General features: G+C 35.3%; 1 protein-coding gene across 13 annotated transcripts in view; it reads right to left on the reverse strand.

The window, feature by feature from the left end:
- Positions 1-1281: 1281 nt before the first annotated feature.
- Positions 1282-24612, reverse strand: part of Snap91 (synaptosome associated protein 91) — a 122910-nt gene continuing 99579 nt past the window's right edge. For 5 of the 13 annotated variants that reach the window (XM_048803850.1, XM_048804108.1, XM_048803706.1 and 2 more), the window contains 9 exons: positions 22599-22733; positions 20822-20971; positions 13860-13890; positions 12887-12998; positions 12515-12538; positions 8841-8924; positions 8136-8240; positions 4600-4702; positions 1282-2691 (listed from right to left, as the gene is read on the reverse strand). In XM_048803850.1, coding sequence (XP_048659807.1) covers positions 4610-4702; positions 8136-8240; positions 8841-8924; positions 12515-12538; positions 12887-12998; positions 13860-13890; positions 20822-20971; positions 22599-22733 — 734 coding nt within the window. In that variant the 3' untranslated portion in view covers positions 1282-2691; positions 4600-4609. Of the gene's footprint in view, positions 2692-4599; positions 4703-8135; positions 8241-8840; positions 8925-12514; positions 12539-12886; positions 12999-13855; positions 13891-20821; positions 20972-22598; positions 22734-24612 lie in introns of those variants that run through there. The other 8 variants (XM_048804151.1, XM_048804050.1, XM_048804013.1 and 5 more) reach the window with 5 other exon arrangements.

Here is a 24612-nt window from a genome sequence, read left to right on the forward strand (position 1 = left end):
ACCTCATCCAGCATCTCCTTTATAAGACAATTCCCCTACAAGGACACCAAGAATCTCAGCATAGCGAAGTGCCAGTGTCTGATTTAAAAAGAATGTTCTTACAGCTTTTGACTTAATATTAATAATTTCACACATGGGCCACTTGATGAAGAAAAATCTTATTTAAAAAGCAATATTAATCTTAAAATTATTTTATATTCTAAGACACATTTTTCTTACAATATGACCACAAAGTAATTTATGATTAAATGTAATCTCTAGAAATCATAATACATAATCAGACACTAGCTTCTGAAAGTTAGTTCTCAAGATAGAAATCCTAGGTAACTAAGGGAAGATAGTTTAAAATATATGTAAGAATGTGCTTCATTTGAGAAATACTTTGAGATTGAACTACTTTATTTTTTGTGCTCCTGGGGATTAAGAGCCTTGTGGGTGCTCGGCAAATGCTCTACTACTAGTGACATCTCCAGCCCCAAGATTGGACTACTTTTCGAAATGTTATAACATTCTAATTGTAGGAGTAAAGTCACCCAATTTTTTAAAAATAGGTTAATCTAGTCAGGTCCACCTATGATCTCAGCTACTCAGGAGGCTGAAGTAGAAAATTGCAAGGGAGAGGCTGGCCTCAGTAATTTAGCAGGACCCAGTCTTGAAATAAAAAAAATAATAATAATAATACAGCTGGGATATAGCTCAATGGTAAAGCTCTCCTGGCTTCTATCTCCAGTAAAACACACACACACACACACACACACACACACACACACACACTAATTCCAATTTTGTGTGAGACTTAACATTGTATATGCAATTGTGTGTGTCAATGAGAATCTAAAGTCATTATTCTTCAAATTCCATGGAGAATTCTTGAAAAATGATTACAAGTCTTTAATTCCATGTTTCAAAAGAAAGTTCGTCCTAAAAATAAACAGATATTTGGAACATGGAACTTTAATTTATTTGGTACCAGCCATGGAGTCCCAAGTGTAATGAACATTCATTAAAATAGCTTTTTCTGGGGTGGGTTTGTGGTTCAGTGGTAGAGCGCTTGCCTCATATGCATAAGGCTCTGGGTTCAATCCCCAGCATCACAAAAGAGAAAAGAAGAAAAAAAGACTTTTCACCTTCTTTTAAATTTATTAAAAAATAATCAAAACTGTATTGGCATGGACAGTATGTCTCACCTCAAATATTTAAAAACTCCCAATATTTTGTGTATGCTATTTATGTCATTTGATACAGACCTTTTCCCTAAAAGTAATCAGAGAGAGAGAAAGGTTATGTTTGCATTTTCTTTGTTCAAGGTGTTTATTGCATCTCAGAGGGCGTACATGCACTGGGTTTTTAAACCGAAATACAAAGAAAAGCCATTTTGAAATTGGTTTTAGGTAATTTTTCCCCATTACAGTGTATGTTATCCCCACAGTAAATTCAGATACAACCACTTTTAAATGGTACCATACATCTATTAAATAATTTGAAAAATAGGCAAATGCCTTTCCAACCCAATATGCTTTTACAAAGAGCTGCCAAGCCACTAGCAACACTGATCAACAGTGACCTCATATGTGCATCAAAATCTTAAGCCAAGCCATCAGCACAGACAGTATGACAACAAATTAAAAATTAAAGAATACAGTATGTACAGTAAAGGATACAATTCTCTGAATAAGTTTAAATCCTAATCACAATGGTACAACAAAACCTAGTTTGAGCTCAGTTGAAGGATGGAAAAACACTAGCCTATAGAACACACAAAGAAATACTAAATGAACAGATGTACATAAAACCCACAGTGAAGTAAAAACATTTGCAGTAATCTTTAAATTACAGATATACCTTGGGGTGCTTTCATAATCACGTAAATAGCACATTTCTAATTGCATTTTCACAGACGTGATAGAAACGGACGCTTTACTTTTCAGTGCATTTAATCAAGAATGAATAAATAGGTCAATTTAGATGCAAAACCTGCAAATATAATTAAAATATATATTTTAATATAGCAGTGATAAATATGGAATTCTTCCCATATGATTTTTCATTCTTGATAAGGTAGCTTCAAGGAGAAGTATTTATTATGGACGTTAACCTTTATATTTTTTAAAATAAAATTTCTTAACATATACAGTGCCACAAAAATAAACATTTCTCACAACAGTTGAAGTTTCTGTGATTGGAAAAATGTACTCCACACGGAAAAAAGTTTTGTATATTTAAGAGTGTTTTCCTTACTATCAGATATTATCACATTACGCTTGTAACAGAGATACAGAAGAAAAGAGAATTTATGGGAAGAGTTTAGGGTTTGTCCAAAAGTTATATATACATTGAAACCTTCGAAAACACAGACACATCTTTCCAAATGGCTCACCATACAACAGCTGCATCATCCGTCCATGGGCAAGGTCCAGAAAAGCACTATAGGCATCGGAAACATCCATTCATTGTTTACATCATACAACACACAAATAACCCAAATACACTACAATTTTGAGAGTAGGGATAACAGCTAAAGTAGTACACATTCCTAACGTTCACTTTCACAGCTGTGCTACACATTTTGGAAGAGAAGTTATGAGTAAGCATTGGGTTTGGTACTGGTGGCTCACTTTGAAACTCTGAGCATCAATCTTATTTGAAGTCTCCAAACTCATTATTTTTCCTATTCAGTCACAAAAATTGCAGCTGTGAAGAAAAAAGTACTTCAGTTAGAAAACAGACTATCATGCCTCCCTTAAACATTTTATGTCCTCTGCAATTTTACTTCATAGTTACTACAAAAGAGCTTTATACCAAAGGTTTCTATATTAACACATTCACATTTATGTATTTTTCAAAGTTCCTTAAAATAAGCTTAAAATTTCAGTCAGGAAACTTAAAAACAATCAATTTTTCCATGCACAGTTTCATTTTAAACAAAGATCACATCAACAGAAACTTGAGCTTTAGATACTTATTAGCAATCTTAATTATAAGACAGGATAAATTAAGAATAGCTAACCTTTAAAATAGAAGAGTGAAAATAAAACATTGGAATGGCAGTGACTTCCATTACTTTTTGCTTCTATTTCATTATGGTGTTCAATGAGTCACTCACTGAACAGTTGAACAAGTGACAGAACAGGAGAGAAGGGAGCTATCCCTGGTGACCCAATTTCTTCTCTCACACCACTTTCCACTTTGTTCATCAGTCATTTCTGCCAAGAAACCTTTCCTGGGGTCTTAAGGCTTAGCCAGAACTCATAGAATCCTCTGTGTCTGCCTCTCTCTGGGCTGTGAGTCCCTGAGGGCAGGGACTCTCTCAGGCATTTCTTCTTCTGATACTCACTGAAGTTCCAGGCATGTGATGACAGCAATATTTACTTAACAAGTGGTGATAAAAGGCTACTCAAGGCCGTTTTCTCGATTACTCCTGAAACTAATTGCTATGAAATAAGTGCTCCTTGTCTTACTTATACCAACATCTACTTATGTCTAATCAACCCAATCCAAAGTGGAAAAGTGTGCCTGAGGAGAAATGACTTGACTGAGATATTAAAGTGACATGTTATTAATCCTATTGGTATATAAGAAAAATGATTACAAAGCAGAATTCCACAGAAATCTCAGTAGGCATTAGAGGGAGTTTTTAATATACATAGGTAGCAGATGTATAATGAAAGTACCACTGGATAGTGGTCCAAAAGCTTCCACCTTTTTACTGTTCTTTTTGCCAGACCCTGAGTAAATCACTCAATTATCAAGAATCAGTTCTTCTAGCTATATAAAAAATTAATTCTGGGTAGTTTACTGCACAGAGTTTCATCTCCTACTGAGAAGTTCAAAGATATTAATGACTGGGAAGTAGATATGAAAAATACTATGTAAAAGAAAAGCAGTTTAATTGAGCAAAATATTTGCTAAGAACCTACCCACCATTAGGTGCAGGGTTAACAGTAAACATTATTCCTTCATAAGCTTCCTTCCATAAATTCACAATGAGTCACTTTTAATGAAATTGATGAGACTTAAAACTAGATTGTTAGAAATTAATATTACAAATATTAGCTTTCTATTAATTTCAGTCATGGAATAAAGCATTAATCTTCTAATTTATCAAGAAGTTTGGGCAACTTTTGTATTTTATCAGTATAATCTTTGTGATTTTCAGGATAAGGACAACTTGGAGGTTTCTCTCCCTCCTAGTTTTTCTTTCTTTTGTGGTACTAGGGACTGAACTCAGGAGTGCTGTAACATTGAGCTACATCTCCCATCCATTAAAAAAATATTATCTTTTATTTTTGAGACAGGGTCTTGCTAAGTTGCCCAGGCTGGCCTCAAGCTTTCTATCCTCCTGCCTCAGCTTCCTGAGATTACAGGTATATGCCACTAATTACAGGTGTGGTCTCTTCCTCTTAGTTTTATAAGTAAATTTTTTTAAAAAAAATCATTAATAATGATAGCTTTTAATATCAATTTTAAAACTTGAAACATTTGAGTTATCATTATACACATCCACTCAAAACACATAAAGAACAAATATCATATCTGAAATAGCCAAGCACTGTATAGCTCATTATTAAAAGTCCACAGGAAAATCTCAATAGAAGATACCTTAAATTGTTTACAAGAAATCCTTGATGTTAAGATCCGCTAATGGGTCCTTTGCTGGAGGTTTCTTGGGACTCTGAGTGGCAGGTGTAGGGCTTGGAGAAAGCTAATAGGGAGAAACCCAGCCCCAAAGAGCAGAGATAGAAAGCAAACAGAGAGATAGGTAAGCATTAGGCAGAACATATATTGCAGAAAAAAAAAACATGCAGAAGAATAGATGGCTAAAAGTTAAAAAAAAAAAAACTACTTTGTTCTACTTAGTCACAGTGTTGTGTTTAATTTTGGAGTGGTAAAATACAATTCAAATGATATTTGGCTTTCTTGAAATTTCCTGACATCAAATTTAGCCAAAGTAAAATTTGGGGACTCTGGTAGAACAATATGGACATGAATTAGGGAGATGTAAAAAAATTAGTCACATAAGGATATTACAAATATATAGTAAAACAAACAAACAAACAAAAAGTGATCATTTTTTCTATAAAAACACTTTTACTTTGAGTTATTAGTACTACTAAACTAATAAAGAAATTTAAATGGCTTTTTTCACAGTGACAATCAGTTTGAAAGGAAAATTGAAAGGAAAGTTTGCAGACAGCCACTTATGAAATTACTTAATATTATTAACTAAATATGCTAAGATTTCACATAAATTATTTTAGGGTTCTATTTGTGAACACCACTGAGTTCTAATCCCAGTCCCACCTGTCCAGCTCACAGAGAAGGCTAAATAATTACAGGAAAGAAACATATGGGACTTGTAGTAAAAGGAAAAAGAATTAACTCATTTTGCTTCTATTGAACCAATAACTAAATGATTTTCATCTGTGACAGAAATAATTTCTGGAAGCAGGCTTCTACAGGAATGTCAGGGTAAAGACCTTAAAAAAATCTCACTCACTCTGTCTAGAGTAATACCTGACATCTATCCTTTGAATCTAATTAATTTCCCATGCTTGTAAGATGATAGGAATTTCAGAACTCTGGGACTTTGGGGCAGGGTATATGTTTTTATTGGTTCAGGAAGCAAAGCTCCAGAATTAAGGATTTTCAGATGTGTTCCTATGTCCAGAAACTACTGCATTATCTATCTGTCAAATTTCCATTTGTAGAACTGAGATAATGCTTAATTGAATTCTCATAAAAAATAAACACCAACCTTGAAATTGCTTGGAAGAAACTGTAGAATTGGTCCACAATTAATAATCAGGTGAGATGACAATGTTTCAATATCAACCAATTAATGAATATTGGGATAGTCCAGGCATCATTAATATTAAAACTACTATGAATTCTGAAGCTACAAACTCATTTTATTTTATACTCTGGGGTTATTATGCTTCTTGGAAATAGAAAACGTAAAAATTATCTGACATACCATTCCCTGATTTATTCTAAATTCAATTACTGATTAAAACAATATATTCTCATATCATCTATTTTCCAAATTAGGTAAATAATTGATGCTAAATATGGTATTATGCAAGAAAAACAATTACTTTTAGTAATAAGATTATATTAATAAAATCTCTTTGGTTCCACATATATCTCTCTATATTAATTTTTTTCTAAAGCTTTCAACACACCAAATACAAGACTAAAAAACAACTTCAAAAACATTGTTCATTAAAACAGAAACATTCTGTCTTCCTCAAATATGATAAATATTCACAGGTCTATTCAACCATCAAGGAAACCACAGTGAGATTCATCTTAGAATTTAAGCATACAAGGTTAAACTTAACCCATGAATAGGTCCCAAACCTTCCTCATACCCTCCATAAAAACAACACCAGGCAGGGTTTCTTGGTCTCCAAGCAGACTAGAAAACCTGTCCTGAAGTCAGTATGTTGTTATGGCCATGAAGGCTAGGGCTTCTCATATTCCAAGTTGTCTTTTTCAACAACCACCATTTTTTTCTCCTGATCACTGTGGCTTTTGAGGTATTAAAGTGAAGAAGTTGAAAGCAAATTTGGGAAACAAGTAGAAGATGGATTTAGATGCGGATCAAGAAAGCAAATGGGGTTAGAGTATACTCAGAAATTCTAGAGTAAGTATCCTACAGATAAATATCCACTTAATAAATTAAAAATATTATAGGAGTGAAAGAAACCATACATTGATATCAGTAAACTCTACTTGAGCTATTTTGTTCAGTTTGTTTGGCGTGCTGCTATTAGAGTTATAATTTGGTGCTGACTCTGTCCAAGTCACTTTCTCAATGGTGAAGATCTCCTTGGTTCCACATATATGTTTCTACCTTGCCAGATAATTAAACAGAGGAGTCAAGAAAGAATAATTCATCAGTACGATGAGTATTAGCAGCAGTTCAACAAAGTGCATTTATTGGGCATATTTTGACATCTTGGTAAACGGAGGGAGCACATGGTGGCATAGTAAGGAATTTTGCCTCAAGACACGTTTTCCCTTTGTCCTGGATCCTACTAGGTGACCTCTAATCTTTGTGATTTTCTGAGTGACAGAAAATTTGCTTTTCATGATGGGCTCCTGCAACCTGCCTGATAAAATTATGCTAACCAGGTGACTCCCAGGGGCTCTTCCTAGATTATGCTGACAAAATAACTCAGCATGGAGGTGGGCCATGCCAGAAAGACCTACCACATAATGCCAACCTGATCTTCAGAAGGAGGAGGGTTGGAAATTGAACCTAACTCATATCTAATATTTCTCTTTCTCAATCTCGCTCTTTTTTTCTTTTTTTTTTCAACCTATCATTTTTATGTAACGAGGCCTCAATAACTCTGGACCTTAATGCTTGAGTGAGCTTCCTGAGCTGCAACACTGTGTGTGTATTGTCATACATTGATGCTGGGAGAGAAACATATCCCTGAGGCCAGAGAAGTTTCATGCTTGAAGTTCTCATAGATGTCACTCATGATCTCTTTCTTTAGCTGCGTCTAATTTGTATCTGTTCACTACAAAGAAAACTGTGATCCTAAATTTGGCACATTCTTGAGTTCTGGGAGTCATTCTAGAGAATTATCAAATCTGAGGATTGTCATGGAAAACCTCAAATCTATAGCTAGCTAGTCTGAAGTGATGGTGGCCCTGGGGATTCCCAAACTCGTGGCTGATGTTTGAAGAGAGGAGATTCTTATGGCACGGTTCCCTGAGACTTTGCAGTTTGGCAAACTCACTGCTGTTGATGTCACAAGTATTAGGCAGAGTTGGCAGCCTGGAGGACTATGCCTTGAACTTTTCTGGCTAATTCTGGAAACACATAATAAAACCACGGATCAGAAGTACTCACTTCTCGGGATGCATGCCTTGGATGATTCACATGCCTGGTTGTTTTCCTGTACCATTTTGAGTTAAGTAAAAGAAGAACAGACCTTAGGACAGTTAGCTTTCCCCCAAGACCTCACACTCTTGCTAATCTGTCTTCTCTGATTCCTTCACTTCTGAAGCAACAGGTATGAGAAGCACATTAGGTAAAAACACCGTTGAAACAGTTAACCACATGACAGTCTTATACTTAGGGGTTAATGTCACTGATCTGTATACATGAAGAGACAGACCTGTGTGCCAGGTACAGCTGTGGCTCCAAAGGGTGGCCTCATCATGGGCTGTGCAAACATGACTGGCTGCTGAGGCATCATGGGCATGCCTGTCCCAGCAGGAGGCTGAAAAGGAAGACTTGTTTAGAGCCCAATGGAGTCATCAGGGTGACACCCCAACAAGGATGATTTTTATATGCTTCTCACAATTTTTGAAGATTCCAGGTGGGTGAAAAACTGGAATTTGTTATTTTGACCTCTGGGTGTTGAGGCTGTCAGATGGGAGAGTCCCTGAGCAGGGATACAGGCCGGATGGCTACACAGCATCCTCATCCCAACCAGGCCTTGCTGCTCATTCACCTTCTTCAAGCATAACTCTTGAAGAGATAAAAACTTGTTTCTCTATGGCCCTAAAAGTTGCTGATTAGTGAAAAGTCCTAGTATAGTGATTCAGGGCTGATTTTGATTCATTGCATTAAGATTATGATTAGCATATATTATTCCAAAAGGGACATAACAATGTACTGTAATTTGGTGGCAGAATTTAAGTATTTTATAACTGATTTTTATAACTACATGGTAGGCCACTTAAGGCCTGAAGCAGGTAACTTTTTAAGTTTGCTGCATTTTGGGGAGAATTATATTCTGTAGGAGTATTTGATAATTTGGGATTTGGCAAAGAACATAGAAATGTAATTACAATTTTTAGAATAGGTCATCACTCACCATTCCAAATCCTGCTCCAGGTTGTCCAACAGATGGGGCCCCGGCCACAGGAGGAACTGAACTGGTTGGAGGTACTGCTCCTTGCTGTACACACATACCCACACAACCACATGAGCGCATGCACACACACATACACCCCAAACAAACACACACAAAGAAACAAAATAATTTGTTTTTAAAATGACAATATAATTTAAAAATGCATGTATTTCAAGTTTATGTGTGGAGATATAAAGAAATCTCAAATTTTGGTTTTAAGTTTAAAAAGCAGATGACTCTAGTACTACACCAATGATATAAACAAAGTTACTAACTTGATGGTAGTACTATTTACTGTTGGTAGTACTGTTTGGATTAGCTGGCTTGCAAGAACATTGGCTTCCTCTCAAATTCCTTATACTCACCCTCACTGGGAATGAATTAAGCTTCTCTAAGCTTCTCTTTTCCTATCATTTCCTTTGACAGGTTAGACATGAGGATCCTATTTTCATTTACATTTTAATGGTTGGCTTCCACTCCCCCTTAAATTTCTTCCATATTTTTATCGGTGCATTATAGTTGTATATAATGGTGTAATTTGTTACATATTCATGCATGCACAAAATATATAACAATATAATTTGGCCAATATCACCTCTCCCACTTTTATATCATTCCTTTCTATGTTTCACATTACTCTTTTCTATGTTTTATTTGCTTCTTTTTAAGTTTTGGCTGTTGCACAAGGACCAAAATTAATTCTCAGAATAGAAAGCCTTTAGAAGACTGCACATAATACAGAATGCATGTGCTGTTATCAAGTTCAGGGCTCAGTTTTCAGTCATGCATCAAAACTTCCTAATATTTCCCTCTTGTTTAAAAATTAATCCTACTGTAATAATTTAAATTGATCATTAGAACAAATCCTAATTAAAAGAAGATACTATAGTGATGTCAGCAAAAATGATGAACTAAGGGACTCCAAAATCCCCTCATCCATAAAAGTAATGAAAAAACAGGCAACAACTGTCAGAATTATCTTTAATGGATTCTAGAAACTATCTAAAAATTTGCAGCAATCCATGAAGTACTTATTGAAAATTAGAGGAATCTTGGTAAGAACAATATGTTTTGTGGCATTTTACCTTACTGTAATCCCATCTTCTGCTCCCCAGTTTAGCTAAGTTTATTTGCCACTATACAAGTCTCCCATGAGAGGGATACCTGGTCATGAATTAGACATTTAGGCACTTGGTGGCTCACAAGGATAAAGAAGTGTCCTTTAAAGGCACTGTGAACATTCATAATCACTGCCCTGAAGCCCCATTAGGGCAGGACTATATTCATTTCCTAACAGAGACCTCAAGACCAAATTAGAGAAAATCACAATGAACAAACATCTCAATAGATACAGAAAAAAAAATTGATAAAACTAACACCCTTTCATGACAAAACCAAACCAAAACCAAAACCAAAAAACAAACAAACAAACAAAAACCTACTCAACAAACTAGGGAGAGAAGAGAAAGTCCTCAATCTGACAAAGGGTATCTAAAAAAAACCCCAAAGGTAAATGATTGAAAGATTTCTTCCAAGAACAAGATGCACCAGAAATTTCAGCCAGGGAAATTAGCAGGAAAAAGGATGAAATAGCAGACTGAAAAGGAAAGAATAAAACTATCTTTATTCACAGATGACATGATCTTAAATATAGAAAACCCCACAGAATTCAAACAAGAAAGTACCAAAACTAATAAATAATTTCTTTAAAGCTGAGGATATAAGATCAATATATAAAAATCATTGTGGTAGTTCATTTTATGCTAACAATGATCAATCAAAAATATAATTGTGATAATAATTCCATTTATAATAATATCAAAAATAATAAAATATTTAGGAATAAATTTAACAAGAGAGTATAATACTTGTATACTGGCAATCATAAAACATCATTGAAAGAAATTAAAGAACAACTAAGAAAATGAAAAGTTGGTCTGTGTTCATGGATTTGAAGACATAATAATGGAAAGAATGCAGTAGGCAATTCCTATCTAAATTTTGACTGCCTCCCCCTTTTGTTTTTAGAAATTGACAAACTGAATTTAAAGTTTATATGAAAATGCAAGGGGACAAGAATAGCCAAAACAGTCTTAAAAAAGAAGAAATTTGGAAAACTCAAACTTTCTGGTTTTAAAACTTACCACAAAGCTACATTAATCAAAATAGCATGCTATTAGCATAATGATAGACATATAGATCTAACACAACATAAGAAAGAATCTGGAAATAAACCTATATGTCTCTATGACCAATTGATTTTTGTCAAGAGTATTGAAAACAATTAAAAGAGAAACAATAGTCTTTTCAACAAATGTTTCTTCTACAACAGGATTTCCACATGCAAATAATTACACTGGACCTAGACACACACACACACACACACACACACACACACACACACACAAATAGGCCCAAGACTTAATTTAAGAGACTACACTATAAAACTCTTGGAAACAATTGAAAAGCTTTAAGAACTTGAATTAAACAACGGTTTCTTAAATATGATACCAAAAGCACATGAATTAAAAGAAAAAATTAGGTATAATGAGTTTATCAGAATTAAAAATGTTGAATATCAAAGAACACTATCAAGAAAATGAAAAGATAGTTTAGAAAATGAGATAAAATATTTGCAAATCATATATCTGATGAGCATTTATTATTAAGAATGTATGACAATCTCTTAAAGCTCCACTAATAATCTAATTATAAACTAGGCAAAGGGTGTTGTAGGGTAGGAGAATATGTCACTCCAAAATATGACACTTGGCATAAGGTTATTTTGAGCTTAAAGCAATTTAATAGTATATTAATCAAGAATTTCTGCAAGTTTATTTTGTTTTGATAATAAATAAAACCTTTTTCCCCTTCATAGCCTTAAGTCCTAATGATATAATTAGGGTTTGGTAAATAGTCTATCACCTAGCCTTTGATTGATGGGTAAAGAGTGAATCAGAAATACAATCATTAGTATTTTCTTTCTTTTAAAAATGTTTTACTGAGCTAAAATTCACATACTACTTAAATTTACCATTTTAACAGTTGTACAATTCAGTATTAGTATATTTATAATATTGTGAAATCATCAACATTATCTAATCCCAGAACATTTCTAAGACCCCAAAAGACTTCCAATTTCCCCTTCCCCCAGAAGAATCTAGTAATTTGCTCCCTGCTTCTTTTCCTTTCTTTTCTTTTTTTGACTTCTTTATTCCAGATGCTGCATCCAAACAGAATCCTATGCTATGTAGCCTTTTGTGTATGGTTTCTCTCACTTAGCATAACATTTACATTCTAAGTTATATTAATTTACTTCCATGCATGTTTGTTTAGCTGGGAGTAGTGAGTGATGATTAAGAATTAATTCAGTAACAAGGAAAGAATGGTGCCAAGGGAGCTTTAGAGATGGGTATGATGTAGACAGGTGAGGGTGGTAAGCAAAGGTGGAAAACTGCAAGTGGCCTTGGGAAACAGTGACTTGCTTAGATTTGCTTAAATAGAGGCATATATAGAAAATTAAAATATCAAAATTAAATCTACTAAAACTCTATGGAAAAGATGATGTTAGCAGTTTGAATTGTAAAAGTGGTGAGCAAAAATTAAATAGAGTTTCAAAACAAAATGCCACTTACACAGTAGAAAACTGCCCAATCTTCCTGGTAATAAAAAAAAAGCTTTCATTATTTATTGATAATCAGGACACTGATAAGCAGTGTGATAAAATATATAATTGTCAAGTGATATTAAATGCTTTTTAAAAACCATTTCCATAATTTTACACATAGAGAGAAAACATAGTTACTATTTGAAAATATTTAAAATAAAAATAAGTCATAATTATTAAAATATTTAATTCAATGGAATTTGAATTTCAGTAAAGTCTGCATCTTGCTTATACTTTTTCAATGTGGAAGATGAAGTACAAGGTCAGTGGTCAAGTTTAGCAAAACACACCCTGCTCTATACACTTGCCCACACTGCCCTGGCCTCTGAGGGTTGCGTACCAAAGGTGCACTTGATGGAACACCTGCTGACCACGTGGCTGGAGTTACTTTCGGCTGCCAGTTGGCTCCACCAGTCAACTTTTTCTCTCCAGCATTCCACTGAAGATCTCCCCTAAAATCAAGCAGGCAAAATAAATAATGAAAAACTAGAATTAGAAAAAATGGTGCATGGCTCCTAAGATTCTTTTATTTGGGTTTAAAAGTACTCTGAGTCAAGTGGTAAAAAGGAGAATAGGTTAAAACTTACAGAGGAGTCTTATCATATTGTAACTAAGAAATCTTATAAACATTTGAAAAAAAATCATATATAGTTTGGACCTCAATGATAATAGAAATTTCTTATAACATATAAGTAGGAAAGTATGCCAGAAAATCCATCTGAATTCCTCACTCATTATAGTAAATTCCAAATAAAATTACAATACCTCTGAACTCTTAGATGGCATTTAATTTAACATGCATTAGTGATGCCATCTTTTGGATTCTTAGAGGATTTAATAAAGGTTTCACACAAAATATCATGTCTACAAGCTGACTTACAGTGATTGTAAGGTGCCACTTTCTGTAAAATGTGTCCCAACTAAATGACAAAACATACATCTAAGAAAAGGGTACATTGTTTGCTATTCTTCCTTGAAACTGATACTCCATGAAAGACTATTTGAAATCAATGTTAGCTAGGAAGATCGTTATGAATACAGAATTTAAAGCTATTAAAATATTCAAAGCACATCCCCAGGGATTTCTAGACATAACATTGACAATCTTGGAGACAGAAATATATTACTCCTTTTCATTGCTGAGCAATAGTTTGGAGGTGTCAGCAGAATAACAACAAAAACCCCAAATGAAATATAAACCAACTTTGAAATTATGTAGGCTGAGAATGTGTTGTATGAATGCAATGTTTGATAGTCTCAAATAAACAGAAATACATTGTCAAAAGGAAACCAGGTAATTTCAAAGCACTTACTTTTTTGATGTAGTACCAGAAATTCCAAGATCTATAAATAGATAAAAGAAAAAAACAATATAAATGTCTATGGTCAGCTTATATGATATTTAAGAAATCAAAGAATCAGAAGTTTAGAGAAAGTCCAAATTTTGCCTAGGAATGTAAGCACATATTCAGTTATTAAAAAAACTATATTAAGAGATATATCTATAAATTTAAGAGTTTTCTTTTACTTCATGATAGACCTAATGATCACATTTTAATATGAACCAGTGTCTAGAAAAGAGTAGACAGAGCAGACTTAGGTTTGACTAGTAAATAGCTCTCTACAATAAGACAGAACTTTGTCTAAATTATAATTAATAATAACTGGTGATAACTGGCTCACTGGGCCTAGACTTTTCATACATCCATGGGGGTTATGCTGAACTCCTGCCTTCTTTCTGCAGGCCTGGAGTCTTGGTATATGCCATGCAGAGAGTGCCCACATGTCTGGCAGCCAGTAAGGACCCTGGGTGCTGAGACTCTGAAGGGCTTCCCTGGGCAGAAACATCTCACACACATTCCTGGAAAAGAGTGTGCTCATCTCTGTGGGAGGCCACCCTCGAATGTGATTTTTTTTTTTAATTTTTTATTGTTGGCTGTTCAAAACATTACATAATTCTTGATATATCATATTTCACACTTTGATTCAAGTGGGTTATGAGCTCCCATTTTTACCCCAAATACAGATTGCAGAATCACATCAGTTACACATCCATTGATTTACATATTGCCATACTAGTGTCTGTTGTGTTCTGCTGCCTTTCCTATCCTCTACTATCCCCCCTCCCCTTCCCTCCCCTCGCCTCTTCTCTCTCTGCCCCCTCTACTGTCATTCATTTGTCCCCCTTGTATTATTTTTCCCTTTCCCCTCACTTCCTCTTGTATGTACTTTTGTATAACCCTGAGGGTCTCCTTCCATTTCCATGCAATTTCCCTTCTCTCTCCCTTTCCCTCCCACCTCTCATCCCTGTTTAATGTTAATCTTCTTCTCATGCTCTTCGTCCCTACTCTGTTCTTAGTTACTCTCCTTATATCAAAGAAGACATTTGGCATTTGTTTTTTAGGGATTGGCTAGCTTCACTTAGCATAATCTGCTCTAATGCCATCCATTTCCCTGTAAATTCTATGATTTTGTCATTTTTTAATGCAGAGTAATACTCCATTGTGTATAAATGCCACATTTTTTTTATCCATTCGTCTATTGAAGGGCATCTAGGTTGGTTCCACAGTCTTGCTATTGTGAATTGTGCTGCTATGAACATGGATGTAGCAGTGTCCCTGTAGCATGCTCTTTTTAGGTCTTTAGAGAATAGACCGAGAAGGGGAATAGCTGGGTCAAATGGTGGCTCCATTCCCAGCTTTCCAAGAAATCTCCATACTGCTTTCCAAATTGGCTGCACCAATTTGGAAATGTGATTTGAGTTTCCTCCCTGGCTGGGCGAGAGGTGCTTAGGCACATCTCGTGTCCAGAGCTTTCTCCACCCTTCTCAGGTCTGAGGGCTTGTCCGTGTGGAGGCGTGTCTGACCACTACCCTGAAGACCCAATCGTCACCCCTGACCTTAGAACGCTGCCCCCCTTAATCTTCATTGGATGGGATTATCCCCAGAATTTTTTGTTCCCCAATAAAAACGTTCACTCCCTGGCATGTTCCCTCCCTCCTTCCTCTCCCCCCCCCCTTCTCTTGCCTCTTCAGTAAACCTCACTACCATAATAGGTAGCTTGAAGCTGGAGGTAGGAGAAGCCATCTTGGAGCTGGTTTAAAGGTAATTAGAGTCTTGTCTCTTTAATTCAAAACTCCCTAGAGGTTTCTCACTTTCGAACCTTCATTCATGAAGCCAGCGCTGGTCTCGGGCTAAACATCTCTTCATAGAAAAGAGAGAACATAAGAAGTCTGCATATATATTTTACCAGAGTCATTCTCCTCATGATCCAGCTGTGCAACCTAACTATGCTGCTGTCATAAATCTCAGCTGTAAGTATAACTGTATGCTGAGTCCTATGAGTCCTAGTGTATCAGTAGATGTGGGGGTAGTCTTAAAATCCCTATCCAGCTGGCTTGATCATTCTACTCTAATTTCCATTCATTTATTAATTCAGCAAAGATTTAATGAGCTTACTTATATCAGACATTGTTCTGGGCAATTGGGAAATACTGTGAAGAAATGTCAAAGAACAGAACATGAACATTAGCAGTTTAAAAGCTGACAAGCTGTGGTTTTGCACACTGACACACTGGCTCTGCTTACTGACGTTTAACCATAGAGGCTTGCAGCAGGTAACAGCTACCTGCAGTAGTAGAAGCAGGAAATAATGTAGTGGGGAGAAAACAATTCCCCTTTGGGTTCAGTGCAATAAAAGTCCCTAGGCTGTATGAGCTGAGTCCCTAGGTTGTTGACAAGCTTGTACCCATACGAGGAATGTAGAATGCACTCTCCAATAGAATTGCACAAACTCCCTTGCCTTGATGTACACTGTTTATGTACAAAAGTGAAAGTCCTGCTGTGCCTGAACTCAGACTTTGGGAATTATCCCTCTGGGCTGTGGCACCGATAAAATGTTGCTTCCAGATCTAGGTGTCCTGACCCTCATTTCCCACAACCTAGAGCTTTCTAGCTTGAGTTAACAGCCAGTACAAAGGTCCTAATAAATGCAGGTTGATTTGTTAGAGAACATTAATATTTATTTCGTCCAAATCTTGACATCACAAAATACAATAAAGTGTTATTCTATAACTCAGAACACCAAATACAGAAACCATTACACATAGTTTCAGTCTTTATTTATTTTTTTAAAGAGACAATGTTTCACTGTATTGCTTATGCTGGCCTCAAACTCCTAGGCTCAAGGGATTCTCTTGCCTCACCCTTCCAAGCAGCTAGGACTACATGTGCCAACAGGCTTGGCTTGTCATTTTTATTTGTGAAAGATAAAGAAATTTCATATTTAAAATTTATTTTTCAAAACAAGACTAAACTCTAAATCTCTATGTATTAAACAATTAAAAAGCTGAAACACATATTTATGCCTGTTGATGCAAAAAAGGCAAAAATAAGCAGATGTGTTACAGATGTGTGTACTCAACCCCTTCTGCATTTCTGTGGCAGATGGGCCTGTAAGCTGAGGCCCAGCATTACTGCAGCCAGGTGCCTGCAAAGAAGGTTCTGAAATAATCAGCACACAATATTGGAAGAGAAGAGGAGGAACTGCCAGTGGGTGAGACAGAGATTCAGTCTCAACAGAAGCTTTGGCTAACACTGGGAAGTGTTTTTAAAAACATTTTTTGCTGAAATATAGCTCACATCACAAAATTCACCTTTTAAAGTGCACGATTCAATAGTTTTAGTGTGTTCACAGAATTGTGCAACCATCAAAGAATTTTAGAATATTTACACCATCTCAAATGGAAACCCCGTGCTCATTGGTGGTTACTCCTCTTTCTCCCTTTTCTCTCTGCCTCTTGCCTCTGCCCATTTTCCTATTGGACACTTCTTATCAATAGTATTATGTCATATGTGGTATTTGGGGCCTGCTTTATTTCACTTAGTGTAATAACTTCATGGTATATCCATGATGTAGCAAGTTTCAGAACATCCTTCTTTTAAAATACAAATAATATGCATTTTGTATGTATACTTCTTTTGTGTACCCATTCATTCACTGAATGCTTCTACTTTTTGGCTATTATAAGTAATAATGCTGTGAACATTTGTGTACATGTTTTTGTATAGATCTGTATTTCCATTTCCACTCCATATACATAGGAGTGAGATTGCTGAGTCGTCTGGTAACTCTACGCTAACACTTTGAGGACCTGTGAGACTTCTTTCCATAGCACTTTTACTGTGTTACCTTCTCATAAGCAATACTGGAAGGTTTTAATTTCTCCATATCCTCATCTACACTTGTTATCTGTCTTTTTTATTATATACATCCTAGTGGATGTGAAGTGTTTTGTCATTGTGGTCTTGATGGCTAATGATGTTCAATATCTTTCTACGTACTGACTGGCTACTTTTATAAATTTTTTTTGAAGAAATGACTATTTAAGTCCTTTGCCAATTTTTAAACTGTTATTTATTTTGTTATTATTGAACTGTAAAAATCCCCTTATACATTTATAAAGTCCTTTAGGAAATATGTGTTTGCTTTTAAAACAAATTTTTTAAGTTTGTTTTAATTAGTTATGCATGACATTAGAATGCACTTTGATACATCATATATAATAGAGTATAATTTCTCATTCTTCTGGTTGTACATGATGTATAATCACACTGGTTATATAGTTACATACATACATAGGCTAATAATGTCTGATTCATTCTACTATCTTTCCTACCCCCCCTTTTTATTTTCTTGATGGTATCATCTGTGCACAAAAATTTTTGATTTTGATGAATTCCTATTAATCTTTTTATCTTTGGTTGCTCGTGTTTTAGGTATTGTATCTAAGAAGCCACTGCCTAATCCAAAGTCATGAAGATTTATGTCTAAGTTGTCTCCTGAGAGTTTCATAGTTTACATTTGTATCTTTGATTCCTTTTGAATTGACTTTTGTGGGTGATATAAAGAGTTAATTTCATTCTTTGGCATGAGGCTATCCAGTTGTTTCAACACAAGTTATTAAAAATATTAGCTTTTCCCTCATTGAATGGTTTTGGCATTCTTGTCAAAATTGATTTTGTCTATATACACGAAGGTTTGTTTCTGGGTTTTTTATTTATTGATCTATTCGTCTACTGTTATGTCAGCACCATTTGTCTTGACTACTATAGCTTTGAAGAAATTTTGAAATTAGGAGATGTGAATCCTCCAAATTTGTTATTTTTCAAGACTGTTTAGTTTTTCCTCAAGTGGATTAGTTTTTTTTCGGCTGAGATAATTCTCAAAGATGGTTGAAGCTGGGGGCTGTTGGTTGAACACACTTACGATACCATAGGATATGAGTTCTTTATTTATGAAGGGGGACTTAGGTGATATATTATAGTATTCAACACATGAAATCTCCCAGTGAGTTGAAGGAAACATTCAATTATCTTCTCCCTGGGTGTCATGAAAGCATTTTCATAGATGCCCCAAACAAGAGCAACGAATGAAAAACAAAAAGCTTGTACACAGGACGATGCATAGGTTAAAGAAGTCTGTATCAGTGATCTGCTAAGGTTTTGATACTGTCTGGAGTCATGAAAGATATCTGCAATGGTAAACCCATTCATTTTAATGGAAATTAAAATTCAGAGTTAAAAGGAAAGGTCAATCTTTTTTATAACTGCCCTCATCGCCTAGGCCGTACTCCTTCATTATTCAGCTCCAGCCTCTAGTCTCCTTCTTATTCCTTGAAATTGCCAGGCTATCTTGTGCCCCAATGTCTTTGCACTGACTTCTTCCTTGGCCTGTAAATGCTGTCCTTCATATAGTTACATAGTTTACTCCTTTACCTTCAATTTTTTGCTCAAATTTTACTTTCTTGGTAAGGCTTCTACTATCTGTAGTGCTCGCTCCCACTTCTCCTCTGCCTGTTTGGTTTCTCTCCATGGCAGTTGTGACTCCACATACTATAGAATTTGCCTATTTTCAATTATTTACTGTTTGTCTCTGCCCTTCCCAACGGCCATAAGGATAGAAATAGTATCTATTTTCTTCATGACTTATCTCTAAAGCCTGGAAGAATGCCTGATATAGAATAAATATTTGTTAAATGAATGACTGAAACTCAGACATAACTTGTAAATATTCTGCATTTAATATAATTTATTGTATTCTAATTTTCAAATGGATGGAGAATTAAGTACTTATTATGCATAATGAACTTGGTTTCACACTTGTGTATGCTCCTTAACTATCTTTTTGATGACTTAGATTAAAATGTTCAACATCTCTAGTAATTAGAGAAATGCAAATCAAACTACTCTAAGATTTCATTTCACACCAGTCAGAATGGCAGTTATCAAGAATACAAACAATAAGCACTGGCAAGGATGTACAGAAAAAGGCATGCTCATACATTGTTGCTGGGACTGCAAATTGGTACAGCCAATCTGGAAAGCAGTATGGAGAGTCCTTAGAAAACCTGGAATGGAACTACCATTTGACCCAGCTATGCCACTCCTTGGTCTATACCCAAAGGACTTAAAATCAGCATACTATGGTAATGCAGCCACATCAATGTTTATAGCAGCTCAGTTTACAATAGCTAAAGTGTGGAAGCAACCTAGATGCCCTTCAGTAGATGAATGGATAAAGAAATTGTGGTGTATATACATAACGGAATATTACTCAGAGTTAAAAGAGAATAAAATTATGGCATTTTCAGGTAAATAAATGGAGTTGGAGAATATCATGCTAAGCAAAGTAAGCCAATCCCCCCAAACCAAAAATGGATGTATTCTCTCTGATAAGTGGATGCTGATCCATAAAGGCGGGGGGCATTGGAAAAATGGAAGAACTTTGATTAGGTAAAGGGAGGAATGGCAGTGGAGAGGGTATGGGGGCAGGAAAGATGGTAGAATGAGATGGATATCATTACCCTGGATACATGTATGACTGCACATATAGTGAGATGCTATAAGGTGTGCAGCCAGAGAAATAAAAAGTTATGCTGCAATTTTGTACAATGAATCAGAATGCATTCTGTTGTCGTATATACCTAATTAAATAAATAAATAAAATACAAGAAAGATAATCATATGCTTTTCTTACTTAGCTATTTAACATGGTAAATTACCACGAGGTTTTTTTTTTTAAGTGTCATACATACTGTTTATGAGAAAATGCGGTAGCAAGTTTTTACCTCCCAAGGAACTGTATAGTATGAAACACTAAGTATTTCTATCCAATCCTTGATAAACTTACCTATGAGTGAAACCCGAAACAAAACACGAAAAGACAGAAAAACCAATTAACATATGCTTCAGTTAAAGAAAACTAAACTACTCACTGCCTACTAAGCTGGCAAGAGATGAATCAAGGTCACTCCCAAGGGCTTTGCTGGCTGCCACTGCAGGACTGGGTGGTATCATTGAGACAGGTGCGGGCTGCCCGGCTGGTGCCATGGTTGGCATCAGAAGATCACCTAGACCATCAAAAACTGGAAATCAAATAGACCAGGTTCAGACTAATTGAAAAATGAGCCATGTTCAAAATCAAAGAGTTATTATCTTGAAAAATTATGGAAATAAGTGAATATACATTCTTATAAAAGAAGGCATGTAATTCACTCTTTTCATGACTAGAACACTAAGAACATATCTATATATGTCTACTCAGAAAGTATGGAAATACTAATGGACATGAACAAAGATGGAAAAATGGGAAAAAAAAAAGCTGTATAATGTACAGGAAAGAACACAGATTGGGGCTGCAATTCAGCTGCATGTCTCACCAGCTGTGAGACCCTGAGAAAGCTATTCTCTGAGCTTTTAGTTTTCTTATCTGTAAACGTGAAGAGTATCACTAATATATAGCTTTGTTGTGAAGATTAAGTTAAATATATATACCTATATTTTTATTATAATGCTTGCTCTGTGTAGGCACTCAATAAGTGGTAACCATTGCTACTCTTATTAAAAACAACCACTAAAGCACTTTTTATTCAAAATGGTAGTGATTTACAGCAAAACCTAAATTATTTACTCTGGAAACCTAAGATGTGTACTTTAAAAATTATTCTTAAATGAGTAAATAAGATTGAGTCTTCTATGAAATTAATATCAAAATACAATCTGATCTAATGGTTGGCAACTAGAGATAAGTATCTGAAAAACAGTTGACTTAAGAAGTAGTAATGTTAATTTTCCTCTAATAACTGAAATTAATTTTGGTTCTACTTTTATGGGCTATTTAAATTAAAAGGTATTTTAGATATTAGAAATAAAATGCCATCCGTGGTAGTTCCTGATCACCACATAACATACATCACTTATTCGGTTCCTAGAATACAGAAAGACCATTCAAAATACAGACTCGGGGTTTTCATGAGATATTGCTAATAGCTACATAAAAAACTTTGTGGTTGTTGAATTTTATCAAAAAGTTATACATACCTATGAGAAACACAATACAGTAACTCTAAAGTAAAGAAGGACAACATTCAAGTAGGCACTGGCAATAGAAGCAACCAAATTGTCAGGCAGGGAGTAGATTTAGGGTGTTTCTGAAACACATTTAATTGCCAAAAACTCACCAATTGAAAATTTGTAGTAAGGACCCAGCATGGGAAGAGTAGAGAATGGAAGAGAATACAAACAGAGTGACAGCAGTGACGAAAGGTTAAAGGCAGCAAAGAAACTACTTGTGTCTCACTTTATAAAACTGAGGGCCATGCAAGCTTCACAAGGTGTAAGCAATAGCAAGGGGAGGGGTGTCCTCATATTCAGGGACTGTACAAAGATTGAGTGCAAAGCACTTGTTTTCCCTTTACCAGCTATAAATCATGTGCATGTACACTCATGCATATAGATGATGTGCATGTTAAATTAGATTTCTGCTAAAATAAAGAAAACAGAAACAGAAAGGATTGCAGTTATTCTTAAGGCTACCAAGATGTATTGGAGATTTTGGTTTAAGGTATAGAATGAGAGATTTTGTGAAGTTTTAGCACCAGGTTATCACTCAATATTTTCCTGTTGTAAATTTCCTGAAAATGCATGAACTTTAGGTGGTGCATTTTATTTATCAGAATAAATGACAAAAGTGTTTGAAAATCACTGCCTTACCTGAAGGATCAAAGGAGCTGCTGCCAGACGTTGAAGGTGTTGTTCCGAAAGCTGCCTCAAAATTGGGCTGTAGCAGATTATTCTGAGCTGGAGTCACTGGTGATGGAGAAGGGGCCATGAAAGAACCCCCAAATCCTGAAAAAAAATAGTTGCAGAAAAATATAAGCAAAAACAGTGAGAGGTGGGTAAAAGCCATAATAACAGAAAAAAAAAAACTGAAAAGGAAATGAACTCATGTAGATTAGTGAAACTGGGGAATTTTTTAAAAAGTTTTCCAAGTATCTTAATATGCCATGTATTAGTTAGAGACTTAATTTGATTATGAACAAGATAGCACACAAGAATATATACCCTTATTTTTAAAAAATATTTATTTATTTTTTAGTTGTAGTTGGACACAATACCTTTATTTTATTTATTTATTTTTATGTGGTGCTAAGGATTGAACCCAGGGCCTCTCACGTGCTGGGTGAATGCTATACTGCTGAGCCACAACCCCAGCCCAAGAATATATACCCTTATTAAGAAAACCTGTGGCATCCAAATCAGTTATTATAATGTAGAACATAAAACAAAGAAAGAATCATTAGGGTTAAAATTCATATAATGATTTTCATTACATGGACATTTTACATTTCTTCAAATCAATACCAAGTATTAGTTGCACACATTGGCGTAATATAATAAAATATAACTTAGAAAAACATGCATCAAATCCTCCTTAATATTTTTCATATATGTTTTAGGTCTATCGTTGTTACCAAGAATAGGTCCCTCCCATCACTGCTCTTGAGATTTATAAATATGGGGGTGGCGGGAGGTCCTGTCTCTAGTGTGAACCTCTTCCCATCCAGCTTCTGCAGTGCACCCAGCATGATCTTTTTGAGTAGAAAATGTTGAAGGTTACTTTTCTCAAGGCTTTCAGATTTCTTTAATGTGAATTCCTTTGTAGAGCAGTCGCCCCGTCCATGTCTGCCCACTGGCCCCTCATCATCCCTACATACTCAGCTGCAGTTATCACCACCATTCCCTGTGCCACATGCCTGTCTGGGAGATCTTCCTTGCCTTATCCTGCCACCCACTCCTGCCAGCTGCATTCCACTACCCACCACCCACATCCCATATTCACACCATTGTCTTTAGTGCCTGGTATGTAGCTCCACTTTACTCCTTATAAGGAGTTTAAATATAATCTCCAGATCCTCATCATATATCTTTATCCCCATGCTCCCCAAATCCAAAAACCCAGAGATGGTATTGTGGAGTTGGGAGCTGTATCTTTTTTTCTTGTCTTTTCATGAATATTCAGCACAGTGCCTAAGACATTGAATTATGTTTGATGAATAAGGGACATTTTTGAGTATAGAAGATAAGGAGATATTAAAGATTGGTGAAAATTAACCAAACAACCAATTAAATATTTGATCTTTGAAGGTTGGAAGAAAATGACTTTTTTCAAGTAACAGAAAGAGAAGAAGTTATTATGTATTGCTTCTGTATGAAAATATGCAACCTGTGAAGGAAATAAGTTTTGTCTCTTCGTTTTTTGCTCCTTCCCTTCTTGTGCAGTGTACCCCCAACCTGCCCCATGCTGGGGATCAAATCCAGGGTTCTGCACATGGTAGGCAAATACTCTAAATTCCCATCACATAATTTCTTAAGGCATCAATTGATATTCTATCAAAAGAATTAATTACTATTAGAAGTCTTTGTTATACACAGTACGGACATACATTTCTTTCAAAACTAGATACATGATCATCTATTCTTCACAGTTTGCAAAAACACAATGATTCAAAAAAATTCACTAAAATTACATTCCAATTTACATAAAACAAATTTATAATTTTGAAAATAATGTCCATTAAACTCTCCAATTTTTTTTAAAGGAGGTAGCATAATATTTATGCCTTGCTGTTCCTGGAAATGGACAGTGACTTGGGTTTATGCTTCCCTTGTATACATATATGAAAAAAATTCAACTGAGTGTGGTGGCACAACTCTGTAATCCCAA

This window comes from Marmota marmota, unplaced genomic scaffold (assembly GCF_001458135.2).
Source record: "Marmota marmota marmota unplaced genomic scaffold, marMar, whole genome shotgun sequence".
NCBI classification, from domain to species: Eukaryota; Metazoa; Chordata; class Mammalia; order Rodentia; family Sciuridae; genus Marmota; species Marmota marmota.